The sequence below is a fragment of the Athene noctua genome, chromosome 17, assembly GCF_965140245.1.
Source record: "Athene noctua chromosome 17, bAthNoc1.hap1.1, whole genome shotgun sequence".
NCBI lineage: Eukaryota > Metazoa > Chordata > Aves > Strigiformes > Strigidae > Athene > Athene noctua.
In genome coordinates this window covers 2625750-2653574 of record NC_134053.1, presented here as the reverse complement: position 1 = coordinate 2653574, position 27825 = coordinate 2625750, and the positions used below count along the sequence as shown (strand labels likewise).

Here is a 27825-nt window from a genome sequence, read left to right as displayed (position 1 = left end):
CCTTGGCACCATTCAATGGGTGAAGACAGCACCATCCAGGATTAATCCAATTTAGGGATGCTTTTATTTTTCTTTCAAGTCCTGTCTACTTACAAAAGGGCTGGAGGAGCATCCCGGTCCCCCACCGCCCTGGGGTGGAGGTGGCCAGGCTGCATCCCGCCAGCCGGGGAGGCTGGAAGGGTTTTCTCTGCTTCCTGAGCCTCTTGCTATAAGCTCGTTTCAGAGAGAGATTTTCAGGGAAAATTGACAGCTGATGACTATGGGAAGATGTTTTCAAAAGGAGAAACAATTTACAATAATTAGAAATTTATAAAATGTCTTTAAACATGGTGGTAATAGGGATAAGAAAACACTTGCTGCAATGTAATCAGTTATTAGCAGCTGATCATTTATCTCGATGGATAGTTGCTGCTGGTACATGAGACACGTAATAAAAGGACTCTTGATTAACTAATTTGAATATCTTTTGAGAACAAATTCTGAGTTCTCTTTTTTCTCCATTGTAACGGATCCGTACATCTGCGAGATAAACACTGAATGAATATGGTAATGAATATTATTCTGGAAGTGTAACCCTCGAACGCTGCCGTCGCCGTCCCAGCCCTGGCCTTGGGAAGCCTCTGGAATGGATGTAGTAAGGAAGGGCCTTACGAAGGAGCCGAGGCTTCGGGAGAAGCGTGGCGGGGGGGGGTTGCCAGGGGGGTTTCAGGAATGGGGGATCTGGGGGGGCAGGACCAGGCTGGCCTCCTCCAACAACCCCTCTTCAGCCTCCGGTAGGGAGCAGGGTGGCAAAACTCCAGGGTGGTGGAGCTGCCCATGAGCAACCAATACAACAAGTGAGATAGCGTCCCTTGATATATTTTTTTTTTTTTTTAAAAAAACCCACAGCCTTTTCCTATCTCCCCGGGAATAGAAATCTGATGTGTGTCTCAAATCTGCGCCCTCTGCGAGATCCCATTACGACTCCTTTGATAACGCGCTGTAAACCCCGATTCCATTTTAGATGCTGAGATCTCCTGGCTCAGCATCCTCGCTGCGGGACCACGGACATCAGCGGCCCTGGGACGGGTCCCGGGGTGGCCAATGGCAGCAGCAGGACCGATCCCTGCCCCCTCCTGCCTGCCCTGCCCACGTGTGCTGGAGGTTAAAGGATGTGGCCGCACGTGTGGGAGCGTGGCACGGCCAAAACAGCCGGGAGAGCACAACGAACCCGTATTTCTCTTTTCTGGCACAGCAGGCAAAGGGAGGAGGTGGGTGCTGCGTGGGTTAGGTGGGTCCAGTCCCAGCCCTGCTTGGTTTCTCCGTCAGCTCCCGGCCGTTCGTGCCAGCCATCCCTGACCTCGGTGGCGGGTCAGGAGCTGCCTGCGAGTCATTCATCGTCCTCAGCCACTAATGGATTCCATTCAAATACTTCTCCCTCATTCCCCCCTCCCAAATATGATTCACATAGTAGCTGAAAGCAGATTCCTTTTGGCAGCAAGAGCCTCAGATATTTTATATTTACGCATCGTTTTCTTCCCAGGATCCCAATTTTCCCCTTCTCCTGTGGCCACTCCTGCGGGGACGGGAAGGTGATGCTCAGAGATGTTGGCACTGCTCCTTCTCAGTTGTATTTACAGCAGTGAGGAGCAAAGTCCATGTAGCTGTGGATGCAGTTTACAGGTAATTAAACTCAGCTTGGTGAGGATTTAAACATTAATATTGATGCTAAAGTTTTTAATAAAATATAGGTAGAGAGTGAGAGAAAGAGGTATCGATTCCTATAGGCTTTTTATTTTTTCTTTTCTCCTGCTTTATTGTCACGGGGAAGCGTTGATATATTGGTGACTATGAAATAAGGATGGCTTGTGCTGGTGAGGCTGTGCAGATGAGGACAGATATGATCCCAGAAAGACAAACAGGGAAAACTGTTAGGAAAAATGCCTTTAGGATTGATCCATACGGTGAGACCAACCCAATCCTCCTGAGCATCCTCTGTGGGGGGCACAGGTTCACCCCCGTGCTTGGAGGCAGCACCTTATTCTTGGGAATGGTGCCGAGCCTCCGAGGTTTCTGCATCCCACGTGTTGCTCTCCAGCACGGTCGGATCCAGACCCAACCCCTTGGACTGTTGGTGTGTCCGGGCTGTGGTGCTGGCGTTGCTCCCCGGCAGAGCCCCGGCAGGTCTGGGATGGGGGTCCCGGGGGTCCCCAGCTCTCACTGTGCCACTGTGGTCATCAAACCCCCTCCACAACCCGTGTTCCTGTACCGCACCAAAGGCCGTTAAAAAGATGCTGACGGCCGTTTTTCACTCCCTGCTTCTCTGTATACACACAGGACTTGGGTTTATCTGCTTTCTCGCCAATATTTTTTTATATAACAGTGAAATATTTATATTGTCCAATAAAAGGCAGTAAGCTTGCAATCTTGCGCAAATTCATTTGAGACTGGGAGCTTCGTTGTCTGAATTTTACACCCAGCAGTGACCCCTGGTAATTGGCTCCATACGTCTTTAGCATCACGGGTTTACGTGAGGCTTAGGGGGTGATTGATGGTCGGGGTCACCCCCCCTGCCCCATACCAGGGGATGGTGGTAGCTGCCCTGCACCACGTCTCCTCCTGCCCCATGTCCCACTACGGCACGGCTGGGTGGGTTTTTGGTGATACCGGGGAGGAAGGAGGAGGTCCCTGGTGATTTGAGCAGTCGTGGCTGAAATCCCAGGGTGCAGGGCTGGCTCCACGCCGAGCGTGGTGATCACGGTCCTGAGGTTTTGGTGGGACATGAGGATGGAGCAAACAGCAGATCCTACATCCAGGACCAGCTGCTGATCCTGGAGGTGGTGGCTCCTTTGGTTGCAAACCCGATTTGCCCAAAAAGTGCTCATTTTGGGAGCCGAACGGGGGGATGCTCGCATCAGGCAAGTCAGGGATGGAACGTGCATCGCCAGCAGTCGGAGATCAGGGTGCAGCCGAGCCCCACACAGACACCTCCTGACCCCCTTCACCAGCACCTCGGCCCCCAATTTATCAAAAAGCAATTAATAGCCTCTGCCCCCACTCAGGTTTTACGGTTTCTGTCTCTTCCCGCCGACTGCAGGGCAGTAATTAGAATCTGTCTAATGAGGTTTTCATGGCAGGGATATGTTCTCTCGCTGTATCTCCCCATCAGACAAAGGCTTTGCCACGGTATATGGTGCCAGTGTAAATTTTTTCTGGCTGTTTTCACCACAATACAACCCGGATAGGGACCGGGGCGTCCCCCAGCACAGCTGGACTGTGGGATTTACTGGGGAGTACCCGAGAGGTCGCTTCACATCACATCAACCCCATCGTTTTTAATTTATTTATTTTTTTCCACATTCCACCAAAATTAAAAAGCCATCTATATCTTAAAAACCTTATTTATGAACACTTAAGCATAAGTAAGTCATCGTTGGACGGCTTCCCTCCCCGCTGATGGATGTAATCTGGCACCGGGGTGGACCGGGAGGGAAATCTGGCAATACAATATGCTGTGCTTGACTATTTTGACACTCGGAGTGCGATGTTTTTTTTACAGTTACTGATGAGCTTATGGCACTGCTCCTTTTGGAGAAGCGAGGAGGAGGCTGGGGCTGAGAATATTGATTAGCGAGCTCCTGATTATCTCAACAACCCTCTCGGCTTGCCTTTTCTTTTGCGGGGAATACAGAATTTCTTCAATTATTCATATAAACCCCCTTGTCGATATTGCCAACGCGCCGTGCCTGTGTGACGCAGAGCAGAAGCAGTCCGGGGGAATTATATTCCTGCAATCTTAAAACCCAGCCCTCCTAAACCACCTTTATTTTATTTTTTCCCCCCTCTTTTTTTTTTTTTTGCCCCCCCCCCTCTCCTTTTGTTTTTGTTTTCTTCCAGAAGGAGTTTAATTCTCTTGCTTTGACGCTGGCAGCGTGGCGGGGGGAAAATGCACAGTCTCATAAACATTTAATTGAACTCAGCCGGGAATTTAAGAAAAATGTACCTGAGGTATAGGAGATTTTGCTGTTAGAGAATTATCTCTGCAGGACACCAGATTTCCCTCCCCGGCAACTAGATTTTTGAGAACCATAGATATAAGTGACTAGCAAGAAGGAAAGCTCATTAGCCACAAAGACAAATTATAGCCCCTAACCTTGGGGTATAGGGATTTCTGGCTTTTGCTGCCTTTGGATGGGAAGAGCTGGGCCTTGCAGGGGGACATTTGGGGGACACAGCATCCGCCTGGTTGCAGCATCCTTCTGGATGCATCTCGACAGCGCGGGAGGAAACTTTGGGTTTCGAGGAGTTTATAAAAAGCAAACGTTGAGCATTCGGAGCCAAGATGCTGGCACCCAGCTCACAGCCCAGATGGGGGGAGATGTGTTGTTTTTAAAAAAAAAAAAATTAAAAAAAGACGAGAAGGGGAAAAAAAAAAAGAGCAACTCTAAAATAGCTTTTCTCAGAGGCTGTGTGGGGAGGGGTGTTTTCTGCCTGCCTGGGTGGGTGGGAGGAAAAACTGGCAGTGTTATAGGGGGAAGCTCAAAGGAGAGGTGGGCAGGGGAGTGGGCAGGACCTTCCCTCACCCCCCCCATGGTCCCAGGCATGATCCCAGCCTCTTCCCACCCCGTCGGCTCTTGGGGGATTCAAATGGGAAGGAGAGAGCCCTGGACCCGGCTTGATGTGACCAAGGCACGGTGTCACTGTCCCCAGCCCCTGAGGGGTTTCTGCAGCCGATAAAATCCATCTGCTGCGCCTTGCTGGCCGGTGCTGGTGGTCTTTGTGCCATGTGTGGGCAGGGGTACAGGCAGTAGATGCCACGGAGTGGCCAGGAGGTGTCATGGAGTGGCCAGGAGGTGTCATGGAGTGGCCAGGAGGTGTCATGGAGTGGCCAGAAGGTGCCATGGAGTTGCCAGGAGGTGTCATGGAGTGCCCAGGAGGTGCCATGGAGTGGCCAGGAGGTGTCATGGAGGGGCCAGGAGGTGTCATGGAGGGGCCAGGAGGTGTCATGGAGTGGCCAGAAGGTGCCATGGAGTTGCCAGGAGGTGCCATGGAGTGGCCAGGAGGTGCCATGGAGTTGCCAGGAGGTGTCATGGAGTGCCCAGGAGGTGCCATGGAGTGGCCAGGAGGTGTCATGGAGTGGCCAGGAGGTGCCATGGAGTGGTCAGGAGGTGCCATGGAGTGGCCAGGATGTGTCATGGAGTGGCCAGGAGGTGTCATGGAGCTGCCAGGAGGTGTCATGGAGCTGCCAGGAAGTGTCATGGAGCTGCCAGGAGGTGTCATGGAGCTGCCAGGAGGTGTCATGGAGCGGCCAGGAGGTGTCATGGAGTGGCCGGGAGGTGCCATGGAGTGGCCGGGAGGTGTCATGGAGTGCCCAGGAGGTGCCATGGAGTGCCCAGAAGGTGCCACGATGTGGCCTAGAGGTGCCGTGGCGTGGCCAGGAGATGCCACAAGGTGGCTGGGATGCACCGGGTGAGATTGCAGTGGGCGATCTGAGGAGCAGCCGAGCACTGGGGTGGGACGACACGCTCCCAGCCCACCGCCTCGCTGCTGAAGGCATCTCACCACCCTCCAACCCTGACCCAGGTGCTCCCAGCCCGGGCCCCTACCACATCCCCGGAGGCTCCGTGGCTGCCTTGGCGAGAGATGCATTGCACTTCAGGATACCTCTTCTTCTCCCTGGCTTTTTAATGTTCTCTCTTCGGGGGCTGCTTTCTCTGCTCCTCTAATGTGCTTCGATGGAAACCCCTGGAGAGCTGCCGGTACTCTGAGCTTGCCAGCAGCGACACATTAGGATCTGTCATCTGCTGAGCATTACCTGATTTTAAATCTGTCTCTTTGGAGCTACGGAACTGCATGAGAAAATATTAAAGTAAACAATAAGTGGATTTACACAAATGCGACTGATTTCCATATTTTTCATCACTTCATTTTATTACTGGGTTTACTGATATGCTCATTTATTTATAGGGCAATCCAGTATTGATTCATTCCGATGCACTATGCATAAACACATAAAAGAGAGTGATAACAATAGGAATACATTTTCACTCTTTTAAATACTGCATTTTTTCCAATAGTCTTCATTAGATCCGCTACGAGAATATGAGCTATGTCCTTCGGGGAGCCCCAGCCAGTCCCTCCGCCCAAGTGGCTCTGGATTTATGGGGGTGTAAGGGAGAGCAGGATGGGATTCCTGGCTCGGTGGCAACCGCTTCCTCAGCTCGGCCGCCTTCCTCCCTCCCAGGATGTTTTTCCACGGGAGTTTTTGTGGAATTTTGTCCCAAAAGGTGGATTTCAGGGTCCTGAGGTCTGGTTTCTTGGCTGCTTCTGTGCCAGGAGGTGTAAGGTGGGCACAGCGTGCTGCTGCTTCTCCTGGGGGGAGGCTCGTGGGGGCCCTGGGTGCTCTTTTTTTCCTCTTTTTCCCCCCTCTTTTTTCTCTCCTATTTTCCCTCTCTTTCCCCCCGTTTTCCCTCTTTGTCTCACTTTCCCCCCTTTCATTTTTTCCCTCTTTTTTCCCCTCTCTGTTTTCCTTCTCATTTTTCCTCTCTTGTTTCTCTCTTTTCCTCTTTTTTCTCTTTTAAAATATCTTTTCCCCCTTTTTCCTCTTTTCCCACATTTCCCTCTTCCCCCTCTCTTTTTCCCCTCTCTTTCCATCTTTTTCCCCTTCTTTTTCAAATTTAAAAAAATACTTCCTTAATACATTTTTTTCCCTGCAAAGCACACTTTTCAGCACTCCCCATGAATATTAACCAGGGAGAGCAAAGCGCTACATCATCTGCATCACGGGAAGGAGCCCATAAAAGCACGGTGATGAATGGCAAGCATTCCCCCTCCGCTTTTTTCTTGTAAATAGGAAGGAAAAAACCCCACATTTTGAAATATTAACCCGGGTGGCAGCGGATGGGCTTTTTGGGCCGTTTCTCTCTGCCATTCCCAAATACATCTCATATACAGTTAGGCCCCTATATCCTTCCTATAGAATTTTTTCCTCGAGGAAGGAGGAGCAGTGCCAGGAGAATAAATTGTACCCACGGCAAATAAACCCAGCTTTTATTTCCCCCCCTGATTAGCTAAAGGGCAGTTTCTTTCTCTCACCAAAAGCTGCCCGCGATGGCAGTTTAATGGCAACAGCTTGAGACGGACAAAGTTTGAATATCCTTGCGACGGAGAAAAGAGCAAAGCGAAAGCCCTGCTAATTACAAAAGTTGCTTTATGAAAGATAATTCAAAGCAATAATTTAGCAAACATAATCAAGTAGCGCAGATGGGGATTTTGATGAATAGTTTGCAACATGCAATTAGCAGCTCTTGCAGTTACATATCATTAACCCTCAGAGCACAAAAATTATTTTCTCATTATTAGATGAAAAGGTAAAATTAAGCTGACTAGACAGTAAAGGAACAAACTACAATTAATTACCTTCATTTATTACAGTCATTATTTTAAACTTTTTTTTTAAACTCTGATAGATAGATGAAAACATCTAAATTAAAAGTTTTGTTCTGCTAAATGGGAGGTGAAATTTTGCGATGCTCGGGGTGCGCCCGCGTGCTGGGGGCAGCCCGACTCCATCCCAGCTCCATCCCAAACCCAGAGACCAGCGGGAACCCCCTTGTCACCCCACTTCATCTGTGCCAGGGATGCAGAATCCCAGGGATGCTCATCCCTGCCCATCTCCTCTGCCGACCTGCACCGCTGCCACCAGCCGCCCGGGGAGCTGGGCATAATTTTACAGGAAAGTATTTTTGCAGGGAAATAATTTTGCAGGAAAAATAATCTTGTGGATTTGCAAGAAATCCAGCTCTGCTGGGAATTAACCCACCTAGGTGGCACCTTCTCGTGCCGCTGGCTGGAAATTAGCCCGCTCCTTCGAGCCACGTTGGGTTCGATGCTGAAGCCTTTCGTTTCGGCGTGTGTGCCGTTAGCAGATGGTTTGGAGTTGCCAACTGTCAGCAAATGCACTGAAAAGATAAATAAAGAAAAAATAAGGGGGGGAAAAAAAAAATCCAGAAAAAAATCCAACTAAACCAGCCAGTAAAAAAAAAAAAAAAAAGCGTATTAAATATCGTTGGTGAAGGATAGTAAAAAAGCTTGAAATGTTTTCCGTGCTTGCTGCGTTGTGGCCGGAGGCTGTAGCTCACCTGGGGATGGGCGGTGGGTGAGGCAGGAGGGTGATCCTGCCCGGCAGCAGGCAGGGGCTGGCAGGGCCAGCGCCGCTCTGGGGGCTCAGCCCAGCAAATCCTGCGGTGCAGAGAAAGGGAAGAGCTCGGGCACCTTCTCCCGGAGCTGCCCGGGATGCTGTGGAAAAAGAAGGGGGGGGTGGAAAAAAAATAACCTAATGAGCTGAACATCCTCTGACTCCGCTCTCAGGAACTTTGCCAAAGCATCATTGAACTTGTCAGGAAGTATTACAACAAAATTAAGAACCAGCAGCAATTTTCTTGCGTTCGGGATCCTATGCTTTATAAAGTAAATTATTAATGCATTTTTTTTTTCTCCGTTAAGCAGTTATTTGCAGCAGTCTTGGTATATTTCTCATTAGAAATAACATCATCTGAAGAACTTATATTGATTCTTCTTTTTTTTTTTTTTTTTTTAATCTCCGAATCATGAACGTGAACAACATATTTCTATGACGTTCCCTTTAACTAGAATTCTCAGGCTTTATTTTTATATTATCGATCTTTTTGACATGAATTGCTTTTTGGCCTTGTGAAAACGTTGTGAGCTGCTTCTGCCTTCGGAAGAGTTGTGGGGGGGGTGTGGTGTGTGTGAAAGGAGTGGGAAAGGGGTGGGTGTGCGAGGGGTGTGGGGGTGTGGTGATGGGTTTGTGTGGGTGTGCGATGGGTCTCCAAGTGTGGGTGATGGGTCTGCGGGTGTGCGATGGGTGTGGGGGTGATGGGTTTGTGGGTGTGCGATGGGTCTCTGAGTGTGGGGGTGATGGGTCTGTGGGTGTAGGTGATGGATCTCTGAGTGGGGGTGATGGGTTTGTGGGTGTGCGATGGGTCTCTGAGTGTGGGGGTGATGGGTCTCTGGGTGTGCGATGGGTCTCTGGGTGTAGGTGATGGGTCTCTGGGTGTAGGTGATGGGTCTCTGGGTGGGGGTGATGGGTCTGTGGGTGTGCGATGGGTCTCTGGGTGTAGGTGATGGGTCTGTGGGTGTAGGTGATGGGTCTCTGGGTGGGGGTGATGGGTTTGTGGGTGTGTGATGGGTCTCTGGGTGGGGGTGATGGGTTTGTGGGTGTGTGATGGGTCTGTGGGTGTAGGTGATGGGTCTGTGGGTGTGTGAGATGGGTCTCTGGGTGTGGGTGATGGGTTTGTGGGTGTGTGATGGGTCTCTGGCTGTGGGTGATGGGTTTGTGTGGGTGTGCAGTGGTTCTCTGGCTGTGGGTGATGGGTCTGTGGGTGTGTATGACGGGTCTGGGGGTGTGCGATGGGTCTGGGGGTGTGGGTGAAGGGTTTGTGGGTGTGTAGTGGGTCTCTGGCTGTGGGTGATGGGTGTGTGTGGGTGTGCGATGGGTCTCTGGGTGTGGGTGATGGGTCTGTGGGTGTGTGATGGGTCTTGGTGTGCAACAGGTCTGTGGGTGTGTGTGATGGGTGTGCAGTGGGTCTGTGCACACGCATGAAGGGTCTGTGGGGGTGTACCCCGGGTTTGTGTGTGTGCGCAGTGGGTTTGCATGTCTGTGCGCTGGGGGTGTGTGGGGGTGTGCCCCGGGTTTGTGTGGGTGTGCAGGAGGTCTGTGGGTGTGCGATGGGTCTCTGTGGGTGTGTGACTGGTCTGTGCCCATGTGCAGTGCTGGGGGGGGGGGTGTGATGGGTTTGTGGGTGTCTGCGATGGGGCTGTGCACACGTGTGATGGGTTTGAGGAGCTGGTGGGACACGGGGCACCGGGAAGGCAGCGAAGGGCCCCAGTGTGAGACGGGGGCTCCCCGGCACACGGCTGGTGCCACACGGGGGGGTCCAGCCCCCGTCACCTGGAGCTCTCCCCCGGGCCAGCGGCTCCCTCGCAGGCTCTCCCCCCTCACCCCTCCGCAGCCCGCCCGCTCTCCCCGACTTCTTTACACATCAGCAAAAAAAAGCGAGGAAAATAGCAAAGGCTTGAATGAATTTTTTCATCAGTTTTCTTCAACATTTGGGGTCTCTGCTGCCGCTTTCTCCCCCGACAGCTGTTCCTCTCTGCTGAAAAAGAGCTCATTTGTGGTTTACTGCCACCAGTATTTAGATGGAAATAACCCACTACTTATCCTGCACTTGATCTCATGGATATAAGAATAAACTCACCGCCGGTGCGATGCAAATCCCGCGCCTTTGGAGAGGAGATGTTCAGACGGTCGGTCCTCGCCGCTGTGCCGGGAGGAGGACCGGCTGCGCTGGGGGAGTTTTACCATTTTGTCAGTCAATTATAATAATATTTCTGCTTCCAAATGTTTAAAAAGTTGGCTTCGGAAGGTATAATCATGGCACAGAGGCCAGCCTGACAATAGTAATTAATTAGGCTATTACGCATTCTACAGTGATAATTGCTTTGCTGGAAAGTCACCAGCCATGAAAAGGACCCGGCGCGTAAATGTAATTTATCACACGACGGCGATCCCGCGCTGCTGCCGTGCCTCACCTTGAGCCCGTGGATGCTGCGGAGGGAGACGGAGGGGGGTGGGAAAAATAGAAATTAATAGTACATCGATATATAATGCAGAGGCAGAGCTCGCCGCCGGCCGCCGAGGACTTTGTGGGCAGAGGGAGGGTGGTTGGTGGCAGGTTTGCCGTCACCGATGGACGCTGCGGTGATGGGGGGAGCGGGGACGATGCCACCCTGACCCCACCGAGCCAAGGCTGTTGTGGGGATATTCAGCTGCTCCATTTTTAGCTATTTTCTCCTCTTTTTAGCAGGATGCTGGTGATGTCGCTCTCTTGGATGAAGGCACAGGGTTGGGTCACAGCTTCTGCCCCAAGAAAGCGAGGATTTGTGGGTTTTTATTATAAAACCTTGATTTTAGGGCTGATTTGGGCTTTTTCTGGGTGTTTATTCAGCTCTACGTGAGGAATAACAGCGGTTTCAGGGCTGGGGTGAACTCTCCCCATGCAGGACTCAGAGCTGCTCTGGCAGGAATCTCCCCTGACATTTTGGTGAATCATCCCCATCCAGAAAAGGTCGCTGAAAATTTTAAATATCTTTATTTCACTGACATTTCCTTGAAGTTTAGTGGGACTCTGAAAGAGCAGAACGGACTCCTGGCTCGTCATCCTGCCGACCAGCTGTGCTGGTGATGCCCTGGCACTGACGTGGGCTGAAATGTGCCAGCCCCGAGCCAGAGCCCAGCACGAGGGGCTGGGGCAGGAGCCGAGGCTGATGAAATGGCCCCAAATGCCTCTTTGCCAGCAAATTGCGGGTCCTGTGGCTTCAATTAAGATACCGATGGTAGTTAATGGGTGGGAAAGTGTTACGGATCCGCTCTCTGGGAAGGTGGGATGAGCGGCGAGTCGACCCCTTGCATGAACCAGATGGAAATGTGGATCTGTCCCCAGTGAGCCCGTGGCCAGTGGCCATGGAGAGGTGAGGTCCACAGGACCATGACATGGGGATGCTGCAGGCTCCAGCCTGCCCCAGAGCCACAGCATTCCCGGTGGGGCATTCTCGGACCTCCATCAGGATTGCCAAGGAGAGGGAGAAGCTTTCAAGTTTCCCTTTGAAAAACGCTTTGTCTCTATGATGTGACTTCAGGACTAAAATTCAGTGGAAACAGCCCGATTTGGAGGTGTGGGCCGGCTCCTCCTTGCTGGCACAGGTTGGGGATGCACGGGGGGTTGGCACGGGTGATGGAGAGCACGTTAGGGCTGGCTCCTTGCTGTGCAGCCTTTGCTTTGAGGCTGTCCCAGGGGAGATGAAGCTCTTCAGAGCAGCTCCAGTGTGTCCAGGCGTCCCCGTCGCCCCACGGCAGAGCTGTGCCCATGGGCCGTGCCCGCTCCCACTCCTCTCCCGTGCAAAATCCGAAGGATGTGGGAAGTGGGGGGGGACGTGTGTCATGCAGGGTTGATGCCATGGAGCACCCCAGCACCGCTTTGTCTCTGCATCCTTAGAGACCCCCGGGCAGGGCTCCCTGTGCCACCCCAGTGCCACGTGCCGCTGGCAAGTTCGGCAGACGCAGTGCTGTCCTGCTACAATACACAGGCAGCGCTGCTCGCTGTGTGCTTGCTGCCTCCCCCCCTCTCTTCCCTGCTTTATTATTATTATTTCAAAGCCCCCCGAAGCCAAGCGTTTTTGCAGAACGCTGAAGAAAAGCCCCCAAATTCCTCCTCTGCTGGAAACACGGCGCCGAGAAAGTAGGTTTGTGTACGAGACGCTATAAAAAGCCCGGCTTATACAATTTTAACAATAGAAAAATGATCTTTGTGCTCCAGTGCCTGCAAGCTTGGAAGGAGAAGGCGGTTTGCTCAGGTGGCTGCTGGATTACAAATGAGCAGTTTGCTTTGGGTTTGAATGACAAGCAATCGCAATCTGGGCTGGCAGGGTGAGCCGGGAGCTCCACCGGCACGGAGGGGATGGGTGGAGGGAAAAATATGCCCCAGTGTGGGAGCTGCCACCGGGCTGAGGCACAAAGTTCAGGCTTTGTTTGATAATTAGCCCGTCAGTGGCTTAAGAGTGGTTTAATTGACTGGTCTGCTGTTGGTAATAGTGTGTCTGCCAGCACCAAGTGCCAGGTGGGCACCTCTTCCTCCGTCACCGGGTGCCCAGTTTGGATCAAACTGGGCATTTTCCAGCTGGAAATGGGTCACCTCCATCCCTGTCTCCTGCGGTAGGGACACAGGGGTCTGTGTGTCCCACCCACACCCCATCCCATCCGCTGCAGGTGGGGCTGGACGTGGAGGGGTAGCAAGGTGGACCCTCCGCAAACAAAGTGTGCCAGAGCCCGGTGGGCAGCAGCCCCCACCCCGAGGTGTCATCGTGCCTTGAAAAATTAAGGGGAGTAAATGATTCATGCTCATAAATGTTGGATGGGAGCGTGCGGCAGATTAATATGTTGTTCGGTTATTAGAGATGCAGTGTGCCATCTCCCTGCCGCCCAGCCAGCGCAAGTGTCACCGGCACCCTGGTGCCCTGGCAGCCGAGGGGGACGGGGACGTGAGCGAGAGGAGATGTCCCAGTCCCGGCCTGAGCGTTATTTCTGCCCATACTGGGAGGGCAGCTGGGGAGGGCTGTGTGCTGAGTCCCGCCCGGCAAAGCACAACAGACAGGCCTCTTTATTTCTTATTTAAGCGCCGACATTAAATTATAATTTTCATTTACTCAAAGCGCATCAATGATTTAGGGTGCTGTGGCATGGCAGCGGCACGAGGAGTCTGGCCAAAGGCAGTGTGCGGGGCACGGAGCGGGCACAGAGCCTCACCGGCGGGGGGGGAACAGGACACCCGCGTGCCAGTCATGGGTGACACCGGTCCTGGTGGCCTGGCAGAGCCGGTTCCCTCCTTCGAGCCCGTCTCTGACCCCCTTTTTCCATCTCCCTGCAGGTGATTGCACTTAGTAAGAGAAGCAAGGAGGCTGAGACGGCTTTCCTGAGCGTTTACAAGCAATTAATCGAAGCTCCAGGTAAGAAACGCGGTGGCGACCTGGCTGCCTAACGAGTCGCGCGCCGGCGCCGGTGCCGAGAGGAGCCATCGAGGACCGCGGCAGCGCTGCCGTCCCCGTCCCGGCGCGGCTGGCGTCGCCGACCTCCGCTCGCGCATGGTGCTCTGGAGATACCCGCCGAAGAGAGGAGTGGAAACAGCTTTTGCCATCGCTGTGTTTCAGCCCCTGAGCCAAATGCATCTTGACATTAGGAAAGGAATACATTTGCTCAGCCCTTGTAATAACACTGCGGCTATCCCCAGTTGTCTTTTTGAGGGTAAGTTAACCGAAACGACCGAGCGCTGGCTCGCACCACGCCTCCTGGCACCGGACACGGCTTGGGAAGGGTTCGCCCCGTTTCGCCACCGTGCCGGGGTGTACCCCCAGGCCGAGGCGCTGCTTGAAGGCTCAGGAGGGGGAAACTGAGGCACAGGGCAGGCCTGAGGCTTGTGTTGGCAGAGTCAGTGCTAGGGCTGGGTGAGGGGCTGGGACCCCCGTCCCCACCGTGGGCTCTGCCACGCTCCGAGCCGGGGGTCGGCTGTGCTGGGCACGGTGACACGCAGCATCCCCCGGCACGGTAAGGACGGAGAGCTGCAAACAGCTGAAGATACGCAGAAGGGCTCCTGCAGGGCCACTAATTCATTTTCCAGACATTTAGGAATAACAAAATGTTTTAATGATTTCTTAGGGGAATTAGGGAGACATATTTTTGTCCTCATTAAATTTGTCCTGTGCTACAAGAACCAAATGTCAGCTCGGTTTCCAGAACCCAGTTATCTTCCCTCCCCAACTCCCCGCGCTCACCCGCCGTGCTCCTCCTGCTTGCACACACGTGCACACCCCAAAACTGCTCCCGTATGGTCTCTGCACCCCTCCTCCTCCTCCTCCTCCTCTCTCCCTGCTCTCCTCCTGCTCCCCAGGTCCTCCTGCCCATCGTTTTGTCCCTGTCCGTTACATGTCCGTGTGTCTCTCGACAGGCAAACTCTTTGTGGAATACTTTACAAGCGCCACATAAGTCCTGATTCGACATTTTTTTGCTTTGAATGGCTGCTGTCAACACAAATCTCTGGCAGAGACTCTAACGGAGCCTGATTGCTCAGCAAGTATTTTGATAAGTGAGCTGGCTGTGTGTCTGTAATTACGGGAGAAAACCGTAAATCTTTTGGATATTGTTCACACAGATGTGGCGTGAAGAGAAGGGGGGGAAGCAGTAAAATGTGTTAAAAGCATAATTAATGTCATTGTTGTTGGGGATGATTTGATTTAAGGCTGACTTTGGCTCGTGGAGGGATTCGTAGGGCGCCGGTGGATGCGTTTGAGCAGGTTGGGGTGGGGTGGCCGAGGAGGTGCCACCCCGGTTTGAGAGGTGACGGCGCCGCGGGTGCGCCCTGGAGGCACCGTGGATGCACCGTGCGTGAGTACGGGTGCGCCGTGGGTGATCCCGTGGGTGCCCCCGTGGAGCAGATGCCACCCTTCAGCCCCCAGCACGGAGACCTCCGCCGAGGGCCGGATCAGGTGGCCAGGGCTTGGCCCAGAGCTGAGCTGCTGGTCCCTGGGGACATGGGTGCTCCCTGTGCACACTCAGGAGAAGGTGCTGAGCACCCAGGACACCTCCAGCCCCATCCCACCGCCACACGGGTGCCTCGAGCTGCTGCGGTGGGTGCGCAGAAGCTGCGCGGTGCTGCGGTGGGGATGTCTGGGAGAGGGTCTGCTGCCAGCCCAGACCCCTCCAGCACCGGGAAGGGCCCCCGGCCCCGCTTCCCTGCGCCGGGGCTGGGGACACCGGGAGGGATCCCGGCCCACCGCCCCCGGCCCTGCTGCAGCGCGGCTGGTGCCACTAAAGGACAGCCAATAACGCCAGCTAGTGGCAGCACTTATTATATATATATATATATATATATATAAAAAAAATATATATGTATTAAAAAAATATGTATATATATAATGGGCGAGTGTATGTACCGATCGATCAGCAGGCCTGGGCAGCGGGCTCTGCTCTGCGGCAGGGACTTGCCATCTCCCAGGCCGGTGGGTGCCGCCACGCCGTGGCCCCCGAGCGTGCGGGAGCTGCCACGGACGCAGCGCCCCAAGGTCCCCTTTTGACACGTGCCTCTGCCACATCACCCGTCACCCGGCTGGGCCACCGGGGCGTCACCACCGCGGTGGGGCTGGCAGCTGCACGCCCGCTCGGCCGCGGTGTCGGTGCCGTCTCCTCCATCCTGTCCCCTCCACCCTGTCCCCACGGGGTTATGACCCGCGCGGCGGGGCTGTCCCCTGCGCCGCGGGCGGTGTCCCGAGCCCTACGGCGCGGCTCAGGGGGCGACGGGACGTGGCATCCGCGGTGACTTGGTGCGAGCAGATGATGTGCTTGCTGTGGGGCGTGTCCCTTCTCCGGCCCTGCGGCAGGAGGGTTTGTTCACCGGCAGCACGAGCATGGCATGAGCATGGTGTAAGCATGGTGCAAGCAGGGCATAAGCATGGCACAAGCATGGTGTAAGCGTGGCATGAGCATGGTGTAAATGTGGCATGAGTATGGTGTGAGCATGGTGCAAGCATGGTGTGAGCATGGTGTGAGCTTGGTGTGAGCTTGGTGTGAGCTTGGTGTGAGCTTGGTGTGAGCATGGTATGAGCTTGGTGTGAGCATGGTGTGAGCATGGTGCGAGCATGGTGTGAGCATGGTGTGAGCTTGGTGTGAGCTTGGTGTGAGCTTGGTGTGAGCATGGTATGAGCTTGGTGTGAGCATGGTGCGAGCTTGGTGTAAACGTGGCACGAGTATGGTGCGAGCATGGTGTGAGCATGGTGCGAGCATGGTATGAGCTTGGTGTGAGCATGGTGTGAGCATGGTATGAACTTGGTGTGAGCTTGGTGTGAGCCTGGTGCGAGCTTGGTGTAAACGTGGCACGAGTATGGTGCGAGCATGGTGTGATCATGGTGCGAGCATGGTGCAACCATGGTGTGAGCTTGGTGTGAGCTTGTTTCCCAGTTCTGGCAGCCCCTTGGTGGATCCAAACACCTCTCACACAGCGCTGGAGCTGGCCCCGCAGCCCAGACCAGCGCTTTCCCCGGCGCTGGACCGGGTGGTATTAGCACGATGGAATTAATCCAGCCGAGTGTTTTGCCCCGGCTGGCGTAGGGAGCGGATCCAAAGCACCACTTGCTCTTTTCCCTTCGAAAATCTCCGCTCCCAACCACTCCATCCCGAGCTGTTGGCTGCAAACGGGGAGCAGCGTGCGGGGGGATCGCGCCGGCCGTATTTCAGCGGTGGGGCTGTGGTTCACAGAAGGGGAAACACTGACCCAAGGAAAATCCCTGGAGCTTTATCACTCAGGCCAGTCCCTCCCGTATTATTTCTCATCACGGAGGCGAGAGAAGTTGCCAGCACGAATTGGACGGGTCCTGCCCCGGGGTTTATCCCTGCAGAGGCAGCTCGTGGGCTGGCACGGAGCCTCCTGCCAACACCCCCAGGGCTGGGGGAGCGCAGGCAAGGGGGGGCCTCTGGCCCTTGCAGCCTGTGAGCTGAGGCCCTGGAGCACGGGGTTTAATTAGCCGTATCGTTATCTCAGCTCGTGTACTTACGGGTGTTATTAATGGTTGTGAGAGCATCCAGCCCGGTTTGGGGCCGTGCCTCATCGCCGCAACCCCCTTTGATGGTGCAGTCCTGCATCCTTGGATGGCGAATGCGCCTGAAGGATGCTGAGCCACGGCTCCGGCACCAGGCAAACGCCACCAGCAGCCCGGGAGCTGAGTCACCGGGCCAGGGCCAAGGCCGGCAGCGTGCCGGCAGGGCTCAGCACCCACCTCTGCCTGGGGCCCCGCGGCTGAGCTCCGAGCACAAACCTTTCATCCCAGTGTGTCCACGGGGTTTCTCTCATGTCCAGCAGAAAAAAGGGGGAACGTTCCCTGCGGAGGAGGATGCTCTGGGGGTTTTCCTGGTGCTGAGGTGGGGCCCTGCACTCCACGCGGCTGCGATGCTGTGGGGTGGGAGGGCAGCAGTAGGTCAGGGGGACCCCTAAACCCCACCTGGGGGGGGTTACATGTCTCGGCACCACTCGTTTCCGAGGAGCATCCACGCTGGGTGTTTGCAGCGAGGATCACAGGCCAAATCCTGTGTGTTTGGGGCAGGTTCACCCCAAAGACACCCGGTGCTGCAGTTGGGCTGTGCCACTGAATCCCACGGCGCAGCCACGGTGGTGCCGGGCCCCCTTCATCCTGCACCACTGCCGTCTCAGCCAGGCACTCGCTGAGCAGAAGAGCTGCTCTGCATCCCGTTCAGAGCAGAGGCAGCCAGTTGTGATTTTTTTTCCATCACCGTTATTATTTTTTACCCTTGGATGTCTGCCACGCGTCCGTGCTGTACAGTAGCACTCCCAGCTCTGTCCCACTTCTCTGTTTGTCTAACTTTTTGACCCTGGAGAATTTAAATCTATTTTCTTTCCTCTTCTTTTCTAAAAAAAAAAAAAAAAACCAAAAAAAAAACAAACCCAAACCTATATTAACCTGGCTCAATAGGAGGCATTTTCTTGAACTTATTAAAAAATCCAGACTTGTAAATTAATTTGTTCATGTTGTACAATGGCAGTGCAGATGGACTCATTAGCATGCACACAACAAATAATTATAGATGAATTTTTAGCTGGCCTGCTTAATGGGCTTGCTGGGTTAATTATGTCAATGTATAATTACATCAGCCCTGGGAGACATAATGGCACACCCTGCTGAGCAGACACTAGCTAATGATGGTGTAATGCTGACAGAGGGAAGACGGACGGCTCTGAATGCACCTGCTTACCTCGGCACAAACCGCCATTGTCTGCACCCAAACGGCCCGGCGCTGGCGGCACCGGGGCCACCGGTGCTGTGGGTGCCACCGGCTCCCTCGGGGACCTGATGTCTCCATCCAGCCTTGCCGGTCCCTTGGGGCTGGTGATGGAAAGCGCAGGACCGAGGGGGTGTCCCCATGGCACCCAGCACGGCGTGGGGTGCCCCGGGGCTGGGAGGACACCCGCTCTGGTTTTAAGCGGGGTGCAAAGGGTGGCTGCCCTAGGATGGGTGGCGTGGAGGGTGGGCAAGTCCCCGGGGAGGTAGGAGAGGGCTGGTGGCGGGCATCCTTGCCGCTCACCGTTGCGTCCTGTGTCCCGCAGACCCCGCTCCTGTGCTGGAGGCTGCCCGGAGCCTGGAGGACCGGCTGCAGCAGCTCCAGCGCCTCGAGCCCGAACCGCCCCCACTGAAGGACCTCGGCCGCCCCTGGAAGAAGCACCCGGAGCTCATCGGCACCAAAGGTACCCCCCCGGCGCCAGCCGCCCCATCGGACGAGGGTGGCAGTTGCAGTCCCCAGCTGGGTCCCCCCACGTGCCTCTGAGTGTCCCTGGGGGGGGTGTCAGGGCCAGGACCCCTTTTCCCTGGCCTGTGGTCCCCATCGGCCGCCGCTAGTGTCCCCTACGCAGCTGTGTGATACGTGTCCCCCCCGCAGAGCGCAGAGAGGGGACGTCACCGGCCGCCGGGCTCGCGGCAGCGGCCGAGCCCCTGCTCTCCGGCATCGACGGCAAAGCACCGTGTGCGGAAACCTTGCTGCAGAGAAATGAGGCAGAAAAGCAAAAGTACGTGAGTACGGGGATGCAGGGTCGTGCCGGGGTGCTGCGGGAACATGTGGCTCTGTCCCGGCTTGTGCACGGGGGTGTCCATCTGTGCCTCCCTCACCTCCTCTACTCTCAGGTTGAGAGGGACTCATCTTGTCCAGAATCCTGACGCACAATCTCGGGCACTCCCCGAGTCCGTCTGTCCATCCCCAATCCCAGGTGGTTTCTGGGCAGCGGCGGGCACAGGCAGAGCCGGGGCAGGTCGCTCCTGCCAGCCCTTCGTGCCGTCTCCCTGGCACGTGGCTTTGCTCGGACAAATGGGTTAAAGCCAGGTCGACGGATGAACCTCATTAAATGGCCTTTTAATTTGGAGACTCCCGGCTTTCTTGGTGCCTTCATTGTTATTCCTTAACACGCTGCACCGGGAAACAAATGAGGAATCTTTAAACCCTAAATTGCAGATCTCTGCGAGTAAGTTCCTGGCAAGTGCAGGCTATAAATAATGCAGAATAACTTTTCCCTGATTGCTTCCCCCACCTCCAATTAATTACAGACAGGGGTGGGCTGCCATCCCCCCTGTTGGAGGGGGTTCAGCCCCAGGGATCAGGACCATTATCAGCCCTCAGTGAGTTTTTTTACACCCAGGGCTATAAACTCCTTAATATCATGGGGTAATGCGGCTTGAACACATCCTGGCTTCCACCGGTGGGTCTTTCCCCGAGCGATGGGGATGCAGCGGGGGGGTCTCCGTGTGCCCTTGGGGGGCTGTGGGGTCGGCGTGGCCACGGTGCCACCGGCACGTGGCTGATGCCCGTCTCTCGCAGGGGGCTGCAGGAAGCACAGGTCACTTTGGCCGCTCGGCTGGGGGAGGCAGAGGAGAAGATCAAAGTGCTCCACGCAGGTAGGGGGGGGCTGGGGCAGGGGCCGCCGGCCATGGGGGGCCAAGCCCTCACCCCATGCCTCACCCTCCTCTTCCTCTTTCCAGCGCTGAAGGCGACCCAGACGGAGCTGCTGGAGCTGCGGTGTAAATACGACGAAGAAGCTGCCTCCAAGTAAGTCGCCGATGATGCCTGGTTGTGCCCGGAGGCCGCCGGCGTGCCCGAGGCTGAGCCAAGCCGCCGGTGGCAGTGCCGGGACATCCCCGCGGTGCTGCTGAATGACTTGAGGAGCTGAGATGCTTGAGGCGACTTCAGCAGCACCCCAAGTCGTGGGGGGTCCCGATATCTAAGAGGCCCGCCTGTGCCCTTGGCTGCGGCGCAGGCAGGAGCCCTGGCTGGCCGTGGGGGCTGTGTCCCGGCTGACACCTCTCGCTTTCTCGTCACAGGGCAGACGAAGTAGCCATGATCATGACAAACCTCGAAAAAGCCAACCAGGTGAGCTGGGAGCTGACTTTTCAGCTAACACAGGGCACGTACCGTGCTCCCCTTCCACCGTGCTCAGCCACGACCCCCCCCAGCCACTGCACCCATCGCAGCGCCCCGAGCATCCACGTAGCGTGGATGTCTGTCCCCACAATGGTACGGGGTGGCCAGGCTCCGGGACTGGGAAGCCCTACAAAGTGGGCTTCTGGTTTCCTTCACCCAGCTGCTCCTCTAAACCAGCCTGGTGGGAGCCCCAGCACACCAGTGACCCTCAACATGAGGCAGGGGGTCCCACTGGGCTGCTTTGGCCACAGGAGCCAGCGTTTGTCACCTCCGGCCTCTCCCGGGTGTTTCAGGGCACAAGCCACACCAGCCTGGTGTTGGTTTCTGTCATAATTCCTTCTGGTCCTATCCATTCCTATTCACTAGTTTTATTTAATTCTGAAAGTGTAGATACAAATAAATGCGCGTGGATAATAAATTAGGCATAAAGAGCAATTTGCACATAAATACGGCCTGTTGGGTGGAAAAAGGCAGAGTCCTGGAGCTGGGCTGCAGCCCGTGCCCAGGGATTGGGACTGAGGACTGCATTAGGATGTGGGGAGATGAAATAAATTGAGGGGGGCTTATGGTGATGGTGGTGGGAGCAGGATGCCCAGCTCGATGCAGACCCCGGGGCCCCGCTCTGCCTTGTGTGGGGTGGGATGAGCCGTGGGTGCCTGGCCTGATGCGCTTTCTGCTCTCTTGCAGCGAGCGGAGGCGGCGCAGCGGGAGGTGGAGAGCTTGCGGGAGCAGCTGGCGGCCGTGAATAGCTCCCTGCGCCTGGCCTGCTGCTCCCCGCCAGGCGCCGCCGGGGTGAGAGCACCCTTTGGGGCTGGCAGCACCCCATCGTGGCCCAGAGCACCCTCTCCGGGCTGGCAGCACCCTGTTACCACAACCAGGAGCATCTGTCCCAGCCAGGAGCATCCCACTGCACTTGGGAGCACCCTGTCATAGCTTTGAGCACCCTGTAGCAGCCAGGAGCATCCTGTTGTGTTCATGAGCACCCTTTTGCATTCGGGAACACCCACCATGTTTGGGAACAAGCCCGAAATGCCAGTGATTGAGCCATTTTTCCACCATGGAGGAGGTAGCGTTGGCCATGCCCTACCTGCACCCCCATAGTAATGAGCAGATGTACCTGGGAGACCTGTAAGGGCAGAGGAAAGGTCTGTCCCTGCCCACGGCTGTGTCACCTCGGGTCCCCCTCCCACAGGGCTGAGTTCTGGGCTCGCCTGCTCCCCGTGGGAACATGTCTGATGGGGAGGGTGGCCCCTGTCCCCACGTCAGGCGGCCGGGAGCTGACGGTGTCCCCTCTCCCAGCAGGACAAAGTGAACTATTCCATGTGCTCAGGGTCGAGGCTGGAGGCAGCTCTGGCTGCCAAGGACCGGGAGATCCTGCGGCTCCTGAAGGACGTCCAGCACCTCCAGAGCTCGCTGCAGGAGCTGGAGGAGTCCTCTGCCAACCAAATCGCTGAGCTGGAGGGGCAACTGGCCGCCAAGAACGAAGCCATCGAGGTGCGCCCACGGGGGCTAGGGGCTTGCCGGGGACGGGGGGGCACAGGCTCGGCTGTGCCGGGTGTGCGCCGGGAGCCGGCTGCGAGGACTCCCCCCTCTCTGCTCTGCAGAAGCTGGAGGAGAAGCTGCAGGCGCAGGCAGACTACGAGGAGATCAAAACAGAGCTGAGGTATGGCTTGACCGGCATCCACGCCTGTTGCCTGCTTGTCCCCCGGCCGGCCGGGTGCTGCTGGCACCCACGGCACGCCAGCAGCCATAACGCTCGGCGCCTTGACGGCAGCAAAAAGCCACGTGCGCCGAGTCACCCCCCTTGTCTCCCTCCCAGCATCCTGAAGGCGATGAAGGTGGCCTCTGCCAGCTGCAGCCTTCCCCAGGCAAGTGCCGCAGCGTGCGCTGACGCGCTCGCCGGGCTGTGGCACGCGTGCCAGCCCTGCCGCCCGGGGCTCCGCCGCCCTTTCCCACCTCGGCTTGGCTCCTTGCAGAGCATGTCGAAGGCAGAGGAGGCCCTGCTGCTGGGGAAGGAGGCTTTCTACCCCTCCCAGAAGTACCTGCTGGAGAAGCCCAGCCTGTTGGCCAGCACTGGTAGGGTCCGTGGGTCCCGCGGCATTCCCGGTCCCACCAGGAGCATCCCTGGGAATATGGGTGGCAGGGCTGGATCCTGCTCCAGCTGTGGGAGGGAGCCTGGAGCCAGCAGAGAGGGGTGGGGGGAGGACAGGGGGTGGGATGCCAGCTAGGGAAACTGAGGCAGGAGATGCTTCGCTGCAGGGCTGTGCTGGGGCCGCCGGCCGGGGGGACTCTAGTGCGTCTCCTTCTCTCTCGTTCATCTCTAGAGGAGGATCACTCCGAAGACGAGTCGGGGAAGGATTCGCTGGGCATGGAGCAGCCGTACCCATCCCCCCAGCACGCTCCGGCGGATGAACCCGCCTCCCCCACTCCCCTCCCGCCTCTGCCCGGCCCCGGCCTGGCCCCCGACGGCCCCCGGACTTTCTCACTGTCCCCCTTCCCAGGGGGCGAGCGACTTTCGGGGGACCCCAAGGCCCCCCCCATCCCGCCGCCCACCTACAAGAGCGAGAGTGCCGGCGGGGGGCCACCCTTTCCCTCCACCTTCTTCGGGGCCAAAACCAGCACCGTGCCCCCCGGCACCGCTCCGGCTGCCAGCGCGGCCAGCCCCCCCGGTGAAGCATCCGAGGGCAGCGCCGGCAGCTCTGCCGACGAGGAGCAGCTGGACACGGCCGAAATCGCCTTCCAGGTGAAGGAGCAGCTGCTGAAGCACAACATCGGGCAGCGGGTCTTCGGGCATTACGTGCTGGGGCTGTCGCAGGGCTCCGTCAGCGAGATCCTGGCCCGGCCCAAGCCCTGGCGCAAGCTGACAGTGAAGGGCAAGGAGCCGTTCATCAAGATGAAGCAGTTCCTCTCCGACGAGCAGAACGTGCTGGCCCTGAGGACTATCCAGGTGCGCCAGAGAGGTGAGTGGTTGGGGTGGCCCCGGCCGACGGGTCCTGCCCCAGGACGCTGCAAGCGGTGCCGTGGCATCCCCTCCTGATGCACCCCAGCAGCACCCCGGGGTGCCCCATGCCGCGGCAGGGATGCCTGCCAGCCCGCCACGTGGTGGCAAGACAGGCAGGGATGCTCACAGAGCCAACGGTGGCACGCGGGGGAGTTGTCCCCAGTGGTCCCTGTGCTTGCTGCAGGGTGGGACAGAACCGGCTGCCCGGTGGGATGGATCCCTGGCAAATGGTAGCGATTAACAACAACCCATCGTTGCGGAAGCTGCATCCCCGGACGTGCTTTACTCATTTATTCTGACAAGTGCCATTTAATTATTCATTAGGCTGTTTCGTGGCGTATGAATCAATGTCCTCGGGAACGTTTCGTTAAAATAATGAAGTCTTAATGCTGCGGGATCTCGGTGCGGTGCTGAGACCACACCGCCATGCAATGGTAACGCCCGGCTCCAGGGGTGGTGGCTCCTGGCTCCGGCTCAGCGGTGGCAGCAGTGGTGACTGGTCACTCATGTCCCCGCGGTGACACAGGGACTGGACGATGCAGGTCCACAGTCCGTGCATCTGCTGGTGTTTCAACCCAGAGGGCTCCAACTGATTCCCTGGATCCCATCCAGCATTAATCCTTTGCCTGCACAGCCGGGAGGGCCCAGTGCCAGGGATGGGCGATGTGGTTCCCGTGTCTCTGCTCAGCACCCTGCGCCCCGGTGGGGAGTGGGTGCCCTTGGTTGGGGCAAGTAAGGTGGCTGGGAGCTGCCACACCGGAGGCGAGAGCTGGCAGCCAGGGCTACCAGGGCTCCCTGTGCTAGCGACTAATCGGAAGTGACATTTGTCTTAAAACCAGCATCCCTAAAAATAACTGAACATGAGGAGCAGTAAATACTTCCTGACATACAAGCGGAGCTTGTAAAACCAGCACCGGTGACAAAGCTGTTATCCTGCCTCTTTGATCAGGTAGCATCACGCCACGGATCAGGACGCCAGAGACCGGCTCTGACGATGCCATCAAAAGCATCCTGGAGCAGGCGAAGAAGGAGATCGAGTCGCAGAAGGGAGGTGGGTGCTGGAACGTGGCTGGCAGAGCCCCCCCTGCTCTGCCCCCGTGGGAGCAGCACCCAGAGGGGTGCTGGTGGCTGGGTGCCGTGTGACTGCGGGTCCCACGCCACGCTGAAACACCCGTAAAACCGACAGCGTCCAGCGCAGGCGTCCCTTCCTCCCCTCAGAAACGTCAGCCAGCCCATGCCAAAGCACTTGTGACACGGTCCTGGGCCAAAATGGGCTTTGTTTGGCATTTCTCCCACTGACATCCAGAGAGATTTGGAGCGTGGTGGGAAGAAATGCTGGTAAATAGGGACGGAGGACTCTCCATGCAGCGGCTGTTGTATCTGGGCTTTCAGAAACTTTGGATCTAGTCTTTCCACCCCCCCTGCCCCAAAACAGATGATTAAATGAGGATGTGCGATCCATCTGGCACGAGGAATCATTAAAGCAGCTGCGCTCACAGTCAATTACAAGAAATGAAATACATTAAAACAGGTAGTCTGCTGAGAAAGCAGAATCCCAGAGAATTAAATTAGACAGGAACGGTGGAAAAACAGACAGGGTAAACAAACATGTTTGTCTATTTCTGTTGTTGGTAATGGGATTTATTTTGCAATCGTCAAAAAAGAAGCTCACTTTGAGCTGGGGGTGTCACAGGTTTTGCTTTGCGGGTGCTGCTGGTCCTTCTTTCGATCTGCAGCCATGTGGGGCATTGAGCCACGTCAGGATGAAATCCCTTTTCTCTTGCATTTTGAATTATGGCCGTGTGGTAAAGCCACGCGTGCTGCGCCTCAGGGCTCCCCTCGCCCCTTTTCTTTCCAGGGGAACCCAAAACGCCGTCAGCGTCGCAGGCGGTGCCCAACGGGGCGGGTGGCAGCAGCTCGGAGGACGCCATCAAGAGCATCCTGGAGCAGGCACGGCGGGAGATGCAGGCGCAGCAGCAGGCGCTGCTGGAGATGGAGTCGGGGGGCAGCGGGCACCCTGGGGACGCGCCACCCGCCGAGCGCTCCACGCTGGCCACCGTCAACCAGAACATCGTCCCGACCTACGTCAAGCAGGAGGAGGGGAGCGGGGCCAGCCCCGGCCCCCCGCAGACGCCCCTGGCCGTCCTCTCGCCCGCTGCCTTCGTCCAGAGCATCATCCGGAAGGTGAAGTCGGAGATCGGCGATGCCGGCTCCTACTTCGACCAGCACTGGGCGTCAGAGCGGAGCCTGCTCAGCCGACCCTACACCTCCGTCTCGCCTTCGCTCTCCTCCTCCTCCTCGAGCTACTCCAGCATGGCCAACGGCCGGGGCTGGCCACGGGGTGAGCCCGGCGAGGGTGGCACCAACGAGGACGAGCTGCCGCCGGCGGACGACGAGCCCCAGCGGCTGACGGAGATGAAGGCGGAGGGAGCCGGCGCGGAGCCAGCGGCTGGTGGTCGCCTCTCCTACTACCCCACTTACGTGCCGCGGACTCTGAAGCCCACCGTGCCGCCACTGACGCCGGAGCAGTACGAGATGTACATGTACAGGGAGGTGGACACGCTGGAGCTGACCCGGCAGGTCAAGGAGAAGTTGGCCAAGAACGGCATCTGCCAGAGGATCTTCGGAGAGAAGGTACCAGCCTGGAGAAGGGGGATCCAGTGTCTCCTCTGCTCTGTGACTGAGCCCCGGGCTCATTGGTGGCCTCTGCCAGCTCTTTCCAGTCCTGCTCTCCCCAGTGGGTTTCCCCTTGGAGGACGCTGAGTCCTCAGTGTTTGACCCAACCCCAAGCAGTCTCCCAGTAGCCACCACCAACTGGTTGGTGGCACTTCCCACCAGGAAAGCCCTGTCCCCTGCACAGAGCGCTGCAGGGACCATCCTCCCAGCCCGCTGGGTATCTCAGGGGGACCCACCACAGTCCTAGCACCCACAGCTGGGGCCAAGGGGTCTGGATGTGCCACGGAACCGTGAGCGTGGCAGTGGGTGGCAACCTGCTTCCCTTCCCTTGACATGGGGATGGAGGGCAGGCAGCAGCCCGGCGCTGGGGGGAGCATGCCCCAGCCCCGGCGGGTGACCCCTGCGCTGTGCCTAGGTGCTGGGCCTGTCCCAGGGCAGCGTGAGCGACATGCTGTCACGGCCCAAGCCATGGAGCAAGCTGACACAGAAGGGTCGGGAGCCCTTCATCCGTATGCAGCTCTGGCTGACCGACCAGCTGGGCCAAGGCATCAGCCAGCAGCCGACACCCTCCCAGGGTAAGTGCCCCCACCGCTGTCCCCACCGTCGCCATCATCCCCATGTGCCATCAGTGCCCCCGGCACTTCTGCATCCATCCCTGTATCCCAGTGCGGGGCGAGTTCATCCTGCTCCCACCCCAGCACCGGGGGGAGCTGCCCTCACCACCTCCAGCACCCCCACCCGCACCACAATCCTGGAAGCCCCTTTGATCCCCCTCTGATGCACCCAGCTCATTTTGAACCTCCTTAATTAGTTGCTTAGACAGTTTAGGGCTGTTGTACACATCCTCAAATGTTATTTTGTCAGAAACGGGTTTTGAAAGTCATCTAGTTTAAAAAAAAAAAAAAAAAAAGGAAAACCACAACAAAAATCTTTGGCTTTGTGCCTGGCATAAAGTAGTAACCGGGGTTTTTTTATATTAGTGATGTTTTCCCTCTTTAATTATTCCACTGGCACCTCTCGCTTTGCTGTATTTGTCGGAGAGAGTCAGGCAGCATCCCCCATCTCTGGAGGGCAGAGCCACAGGCATCCCCAAAATAACCTGCCTGCTCCTGCCGGGTCCCTGCCACTCCCCCTCCCACCATCCCCGCTGACCCCTCTGCCCCGGTGTCACGCAGCCAGCCCGGCGGAGCCCCAGCCGTCCCCCTCGCCGCCCCCCAGCCCCGCTGAGCACGAGAAGGGCTGCCAGGAGCCCCTCACCTTGGCCTTGGAGAGCAGCAAAGAAAACCAGCAGCCTGAAAGCCGGTCGACGCCTGCGTTGGGTGGGAAGCCGTACCCCAACAGCCAGGGACCCGTGGGCATCCAGGAGATCGTCGCCATGTCCCCCGAGCTGGACACCTACTCCATCACCAAGAAGGTCAAGGAGGTCTTGACGGACAACAATTTAGGTGCGGACCCTCTCTCCACCCGGGTTTTCGGGAGCTGCTGGTGAGGCTGCATGGATGCATCGCCCCAATTCCCGTAGCCGCAGACCCCCCGTGGTTCACTGCGGGTGCTTGGGGGGGATCCC

At 56.7% G+C, this 27825-nt stretch overlaps 1 protein-coding gene across 3 annotated transcripts in view; it reads left to right on the top strand.

Annotated features, from left to right (window-relative positions):
- Positions 1–27825, top strand: part of CUX2 (cut like homeobox 2) — a 67736-nt gene that overhangs the window by 36605 nt on the left and 3306 nt on the right. The window contains exons 2-17 of one of the 3 annotated variants that reach the window (XM_074920802.1): positions 13485–13563; positions 18723–18860; positions 19052–19178; positions 19982–20058; positions 20143–20209; positions 20482–20530; positions 21269–21373; positions 21884–22075; positions 22186–22244; positions 22401–22449; positions 22558–22657; positions 22906–23541; positions 24532–24633; positions 25441–26216; positions 26674–26833; positions 27434–27703. In XM_074920802.1, the coding sequence (XP_074776903.1) occupies positions 13485–13563; positions 18723–18860; positions 19052–19178; positions 19982–20058; positions 20143–20209; positions 20482–20530; positions 21269–21373; positions 21884–22075; positions 22186–22244; positions 22401–22449; positions 22558–22657; positions 22906–23541; positions 24532–24633; positions 25441–26216; positions 26674–26833; positions 27434–27703 (2986 nt within the window). Of the gene's footprint in view, positions 1–13484; positions 13859–18722; positions 18861–19051; positions 19179–19981; positions 20059–20142; positions 20210–20481; positions 20531–21268; positions 21374–21880; positions 22076–22185; positions 22245–22400; positions 22450–22557; positions 22658–22905; positions 23542–24531; positions 24634–25440; positions 26217–26673; positions 26834–27433; positions 27704–27825 lie in introns of all 3 variants that reach the window. The other 2 variants (XM_074920801.1, XM_074920800.1) reach the window with 2 other exon arrangements.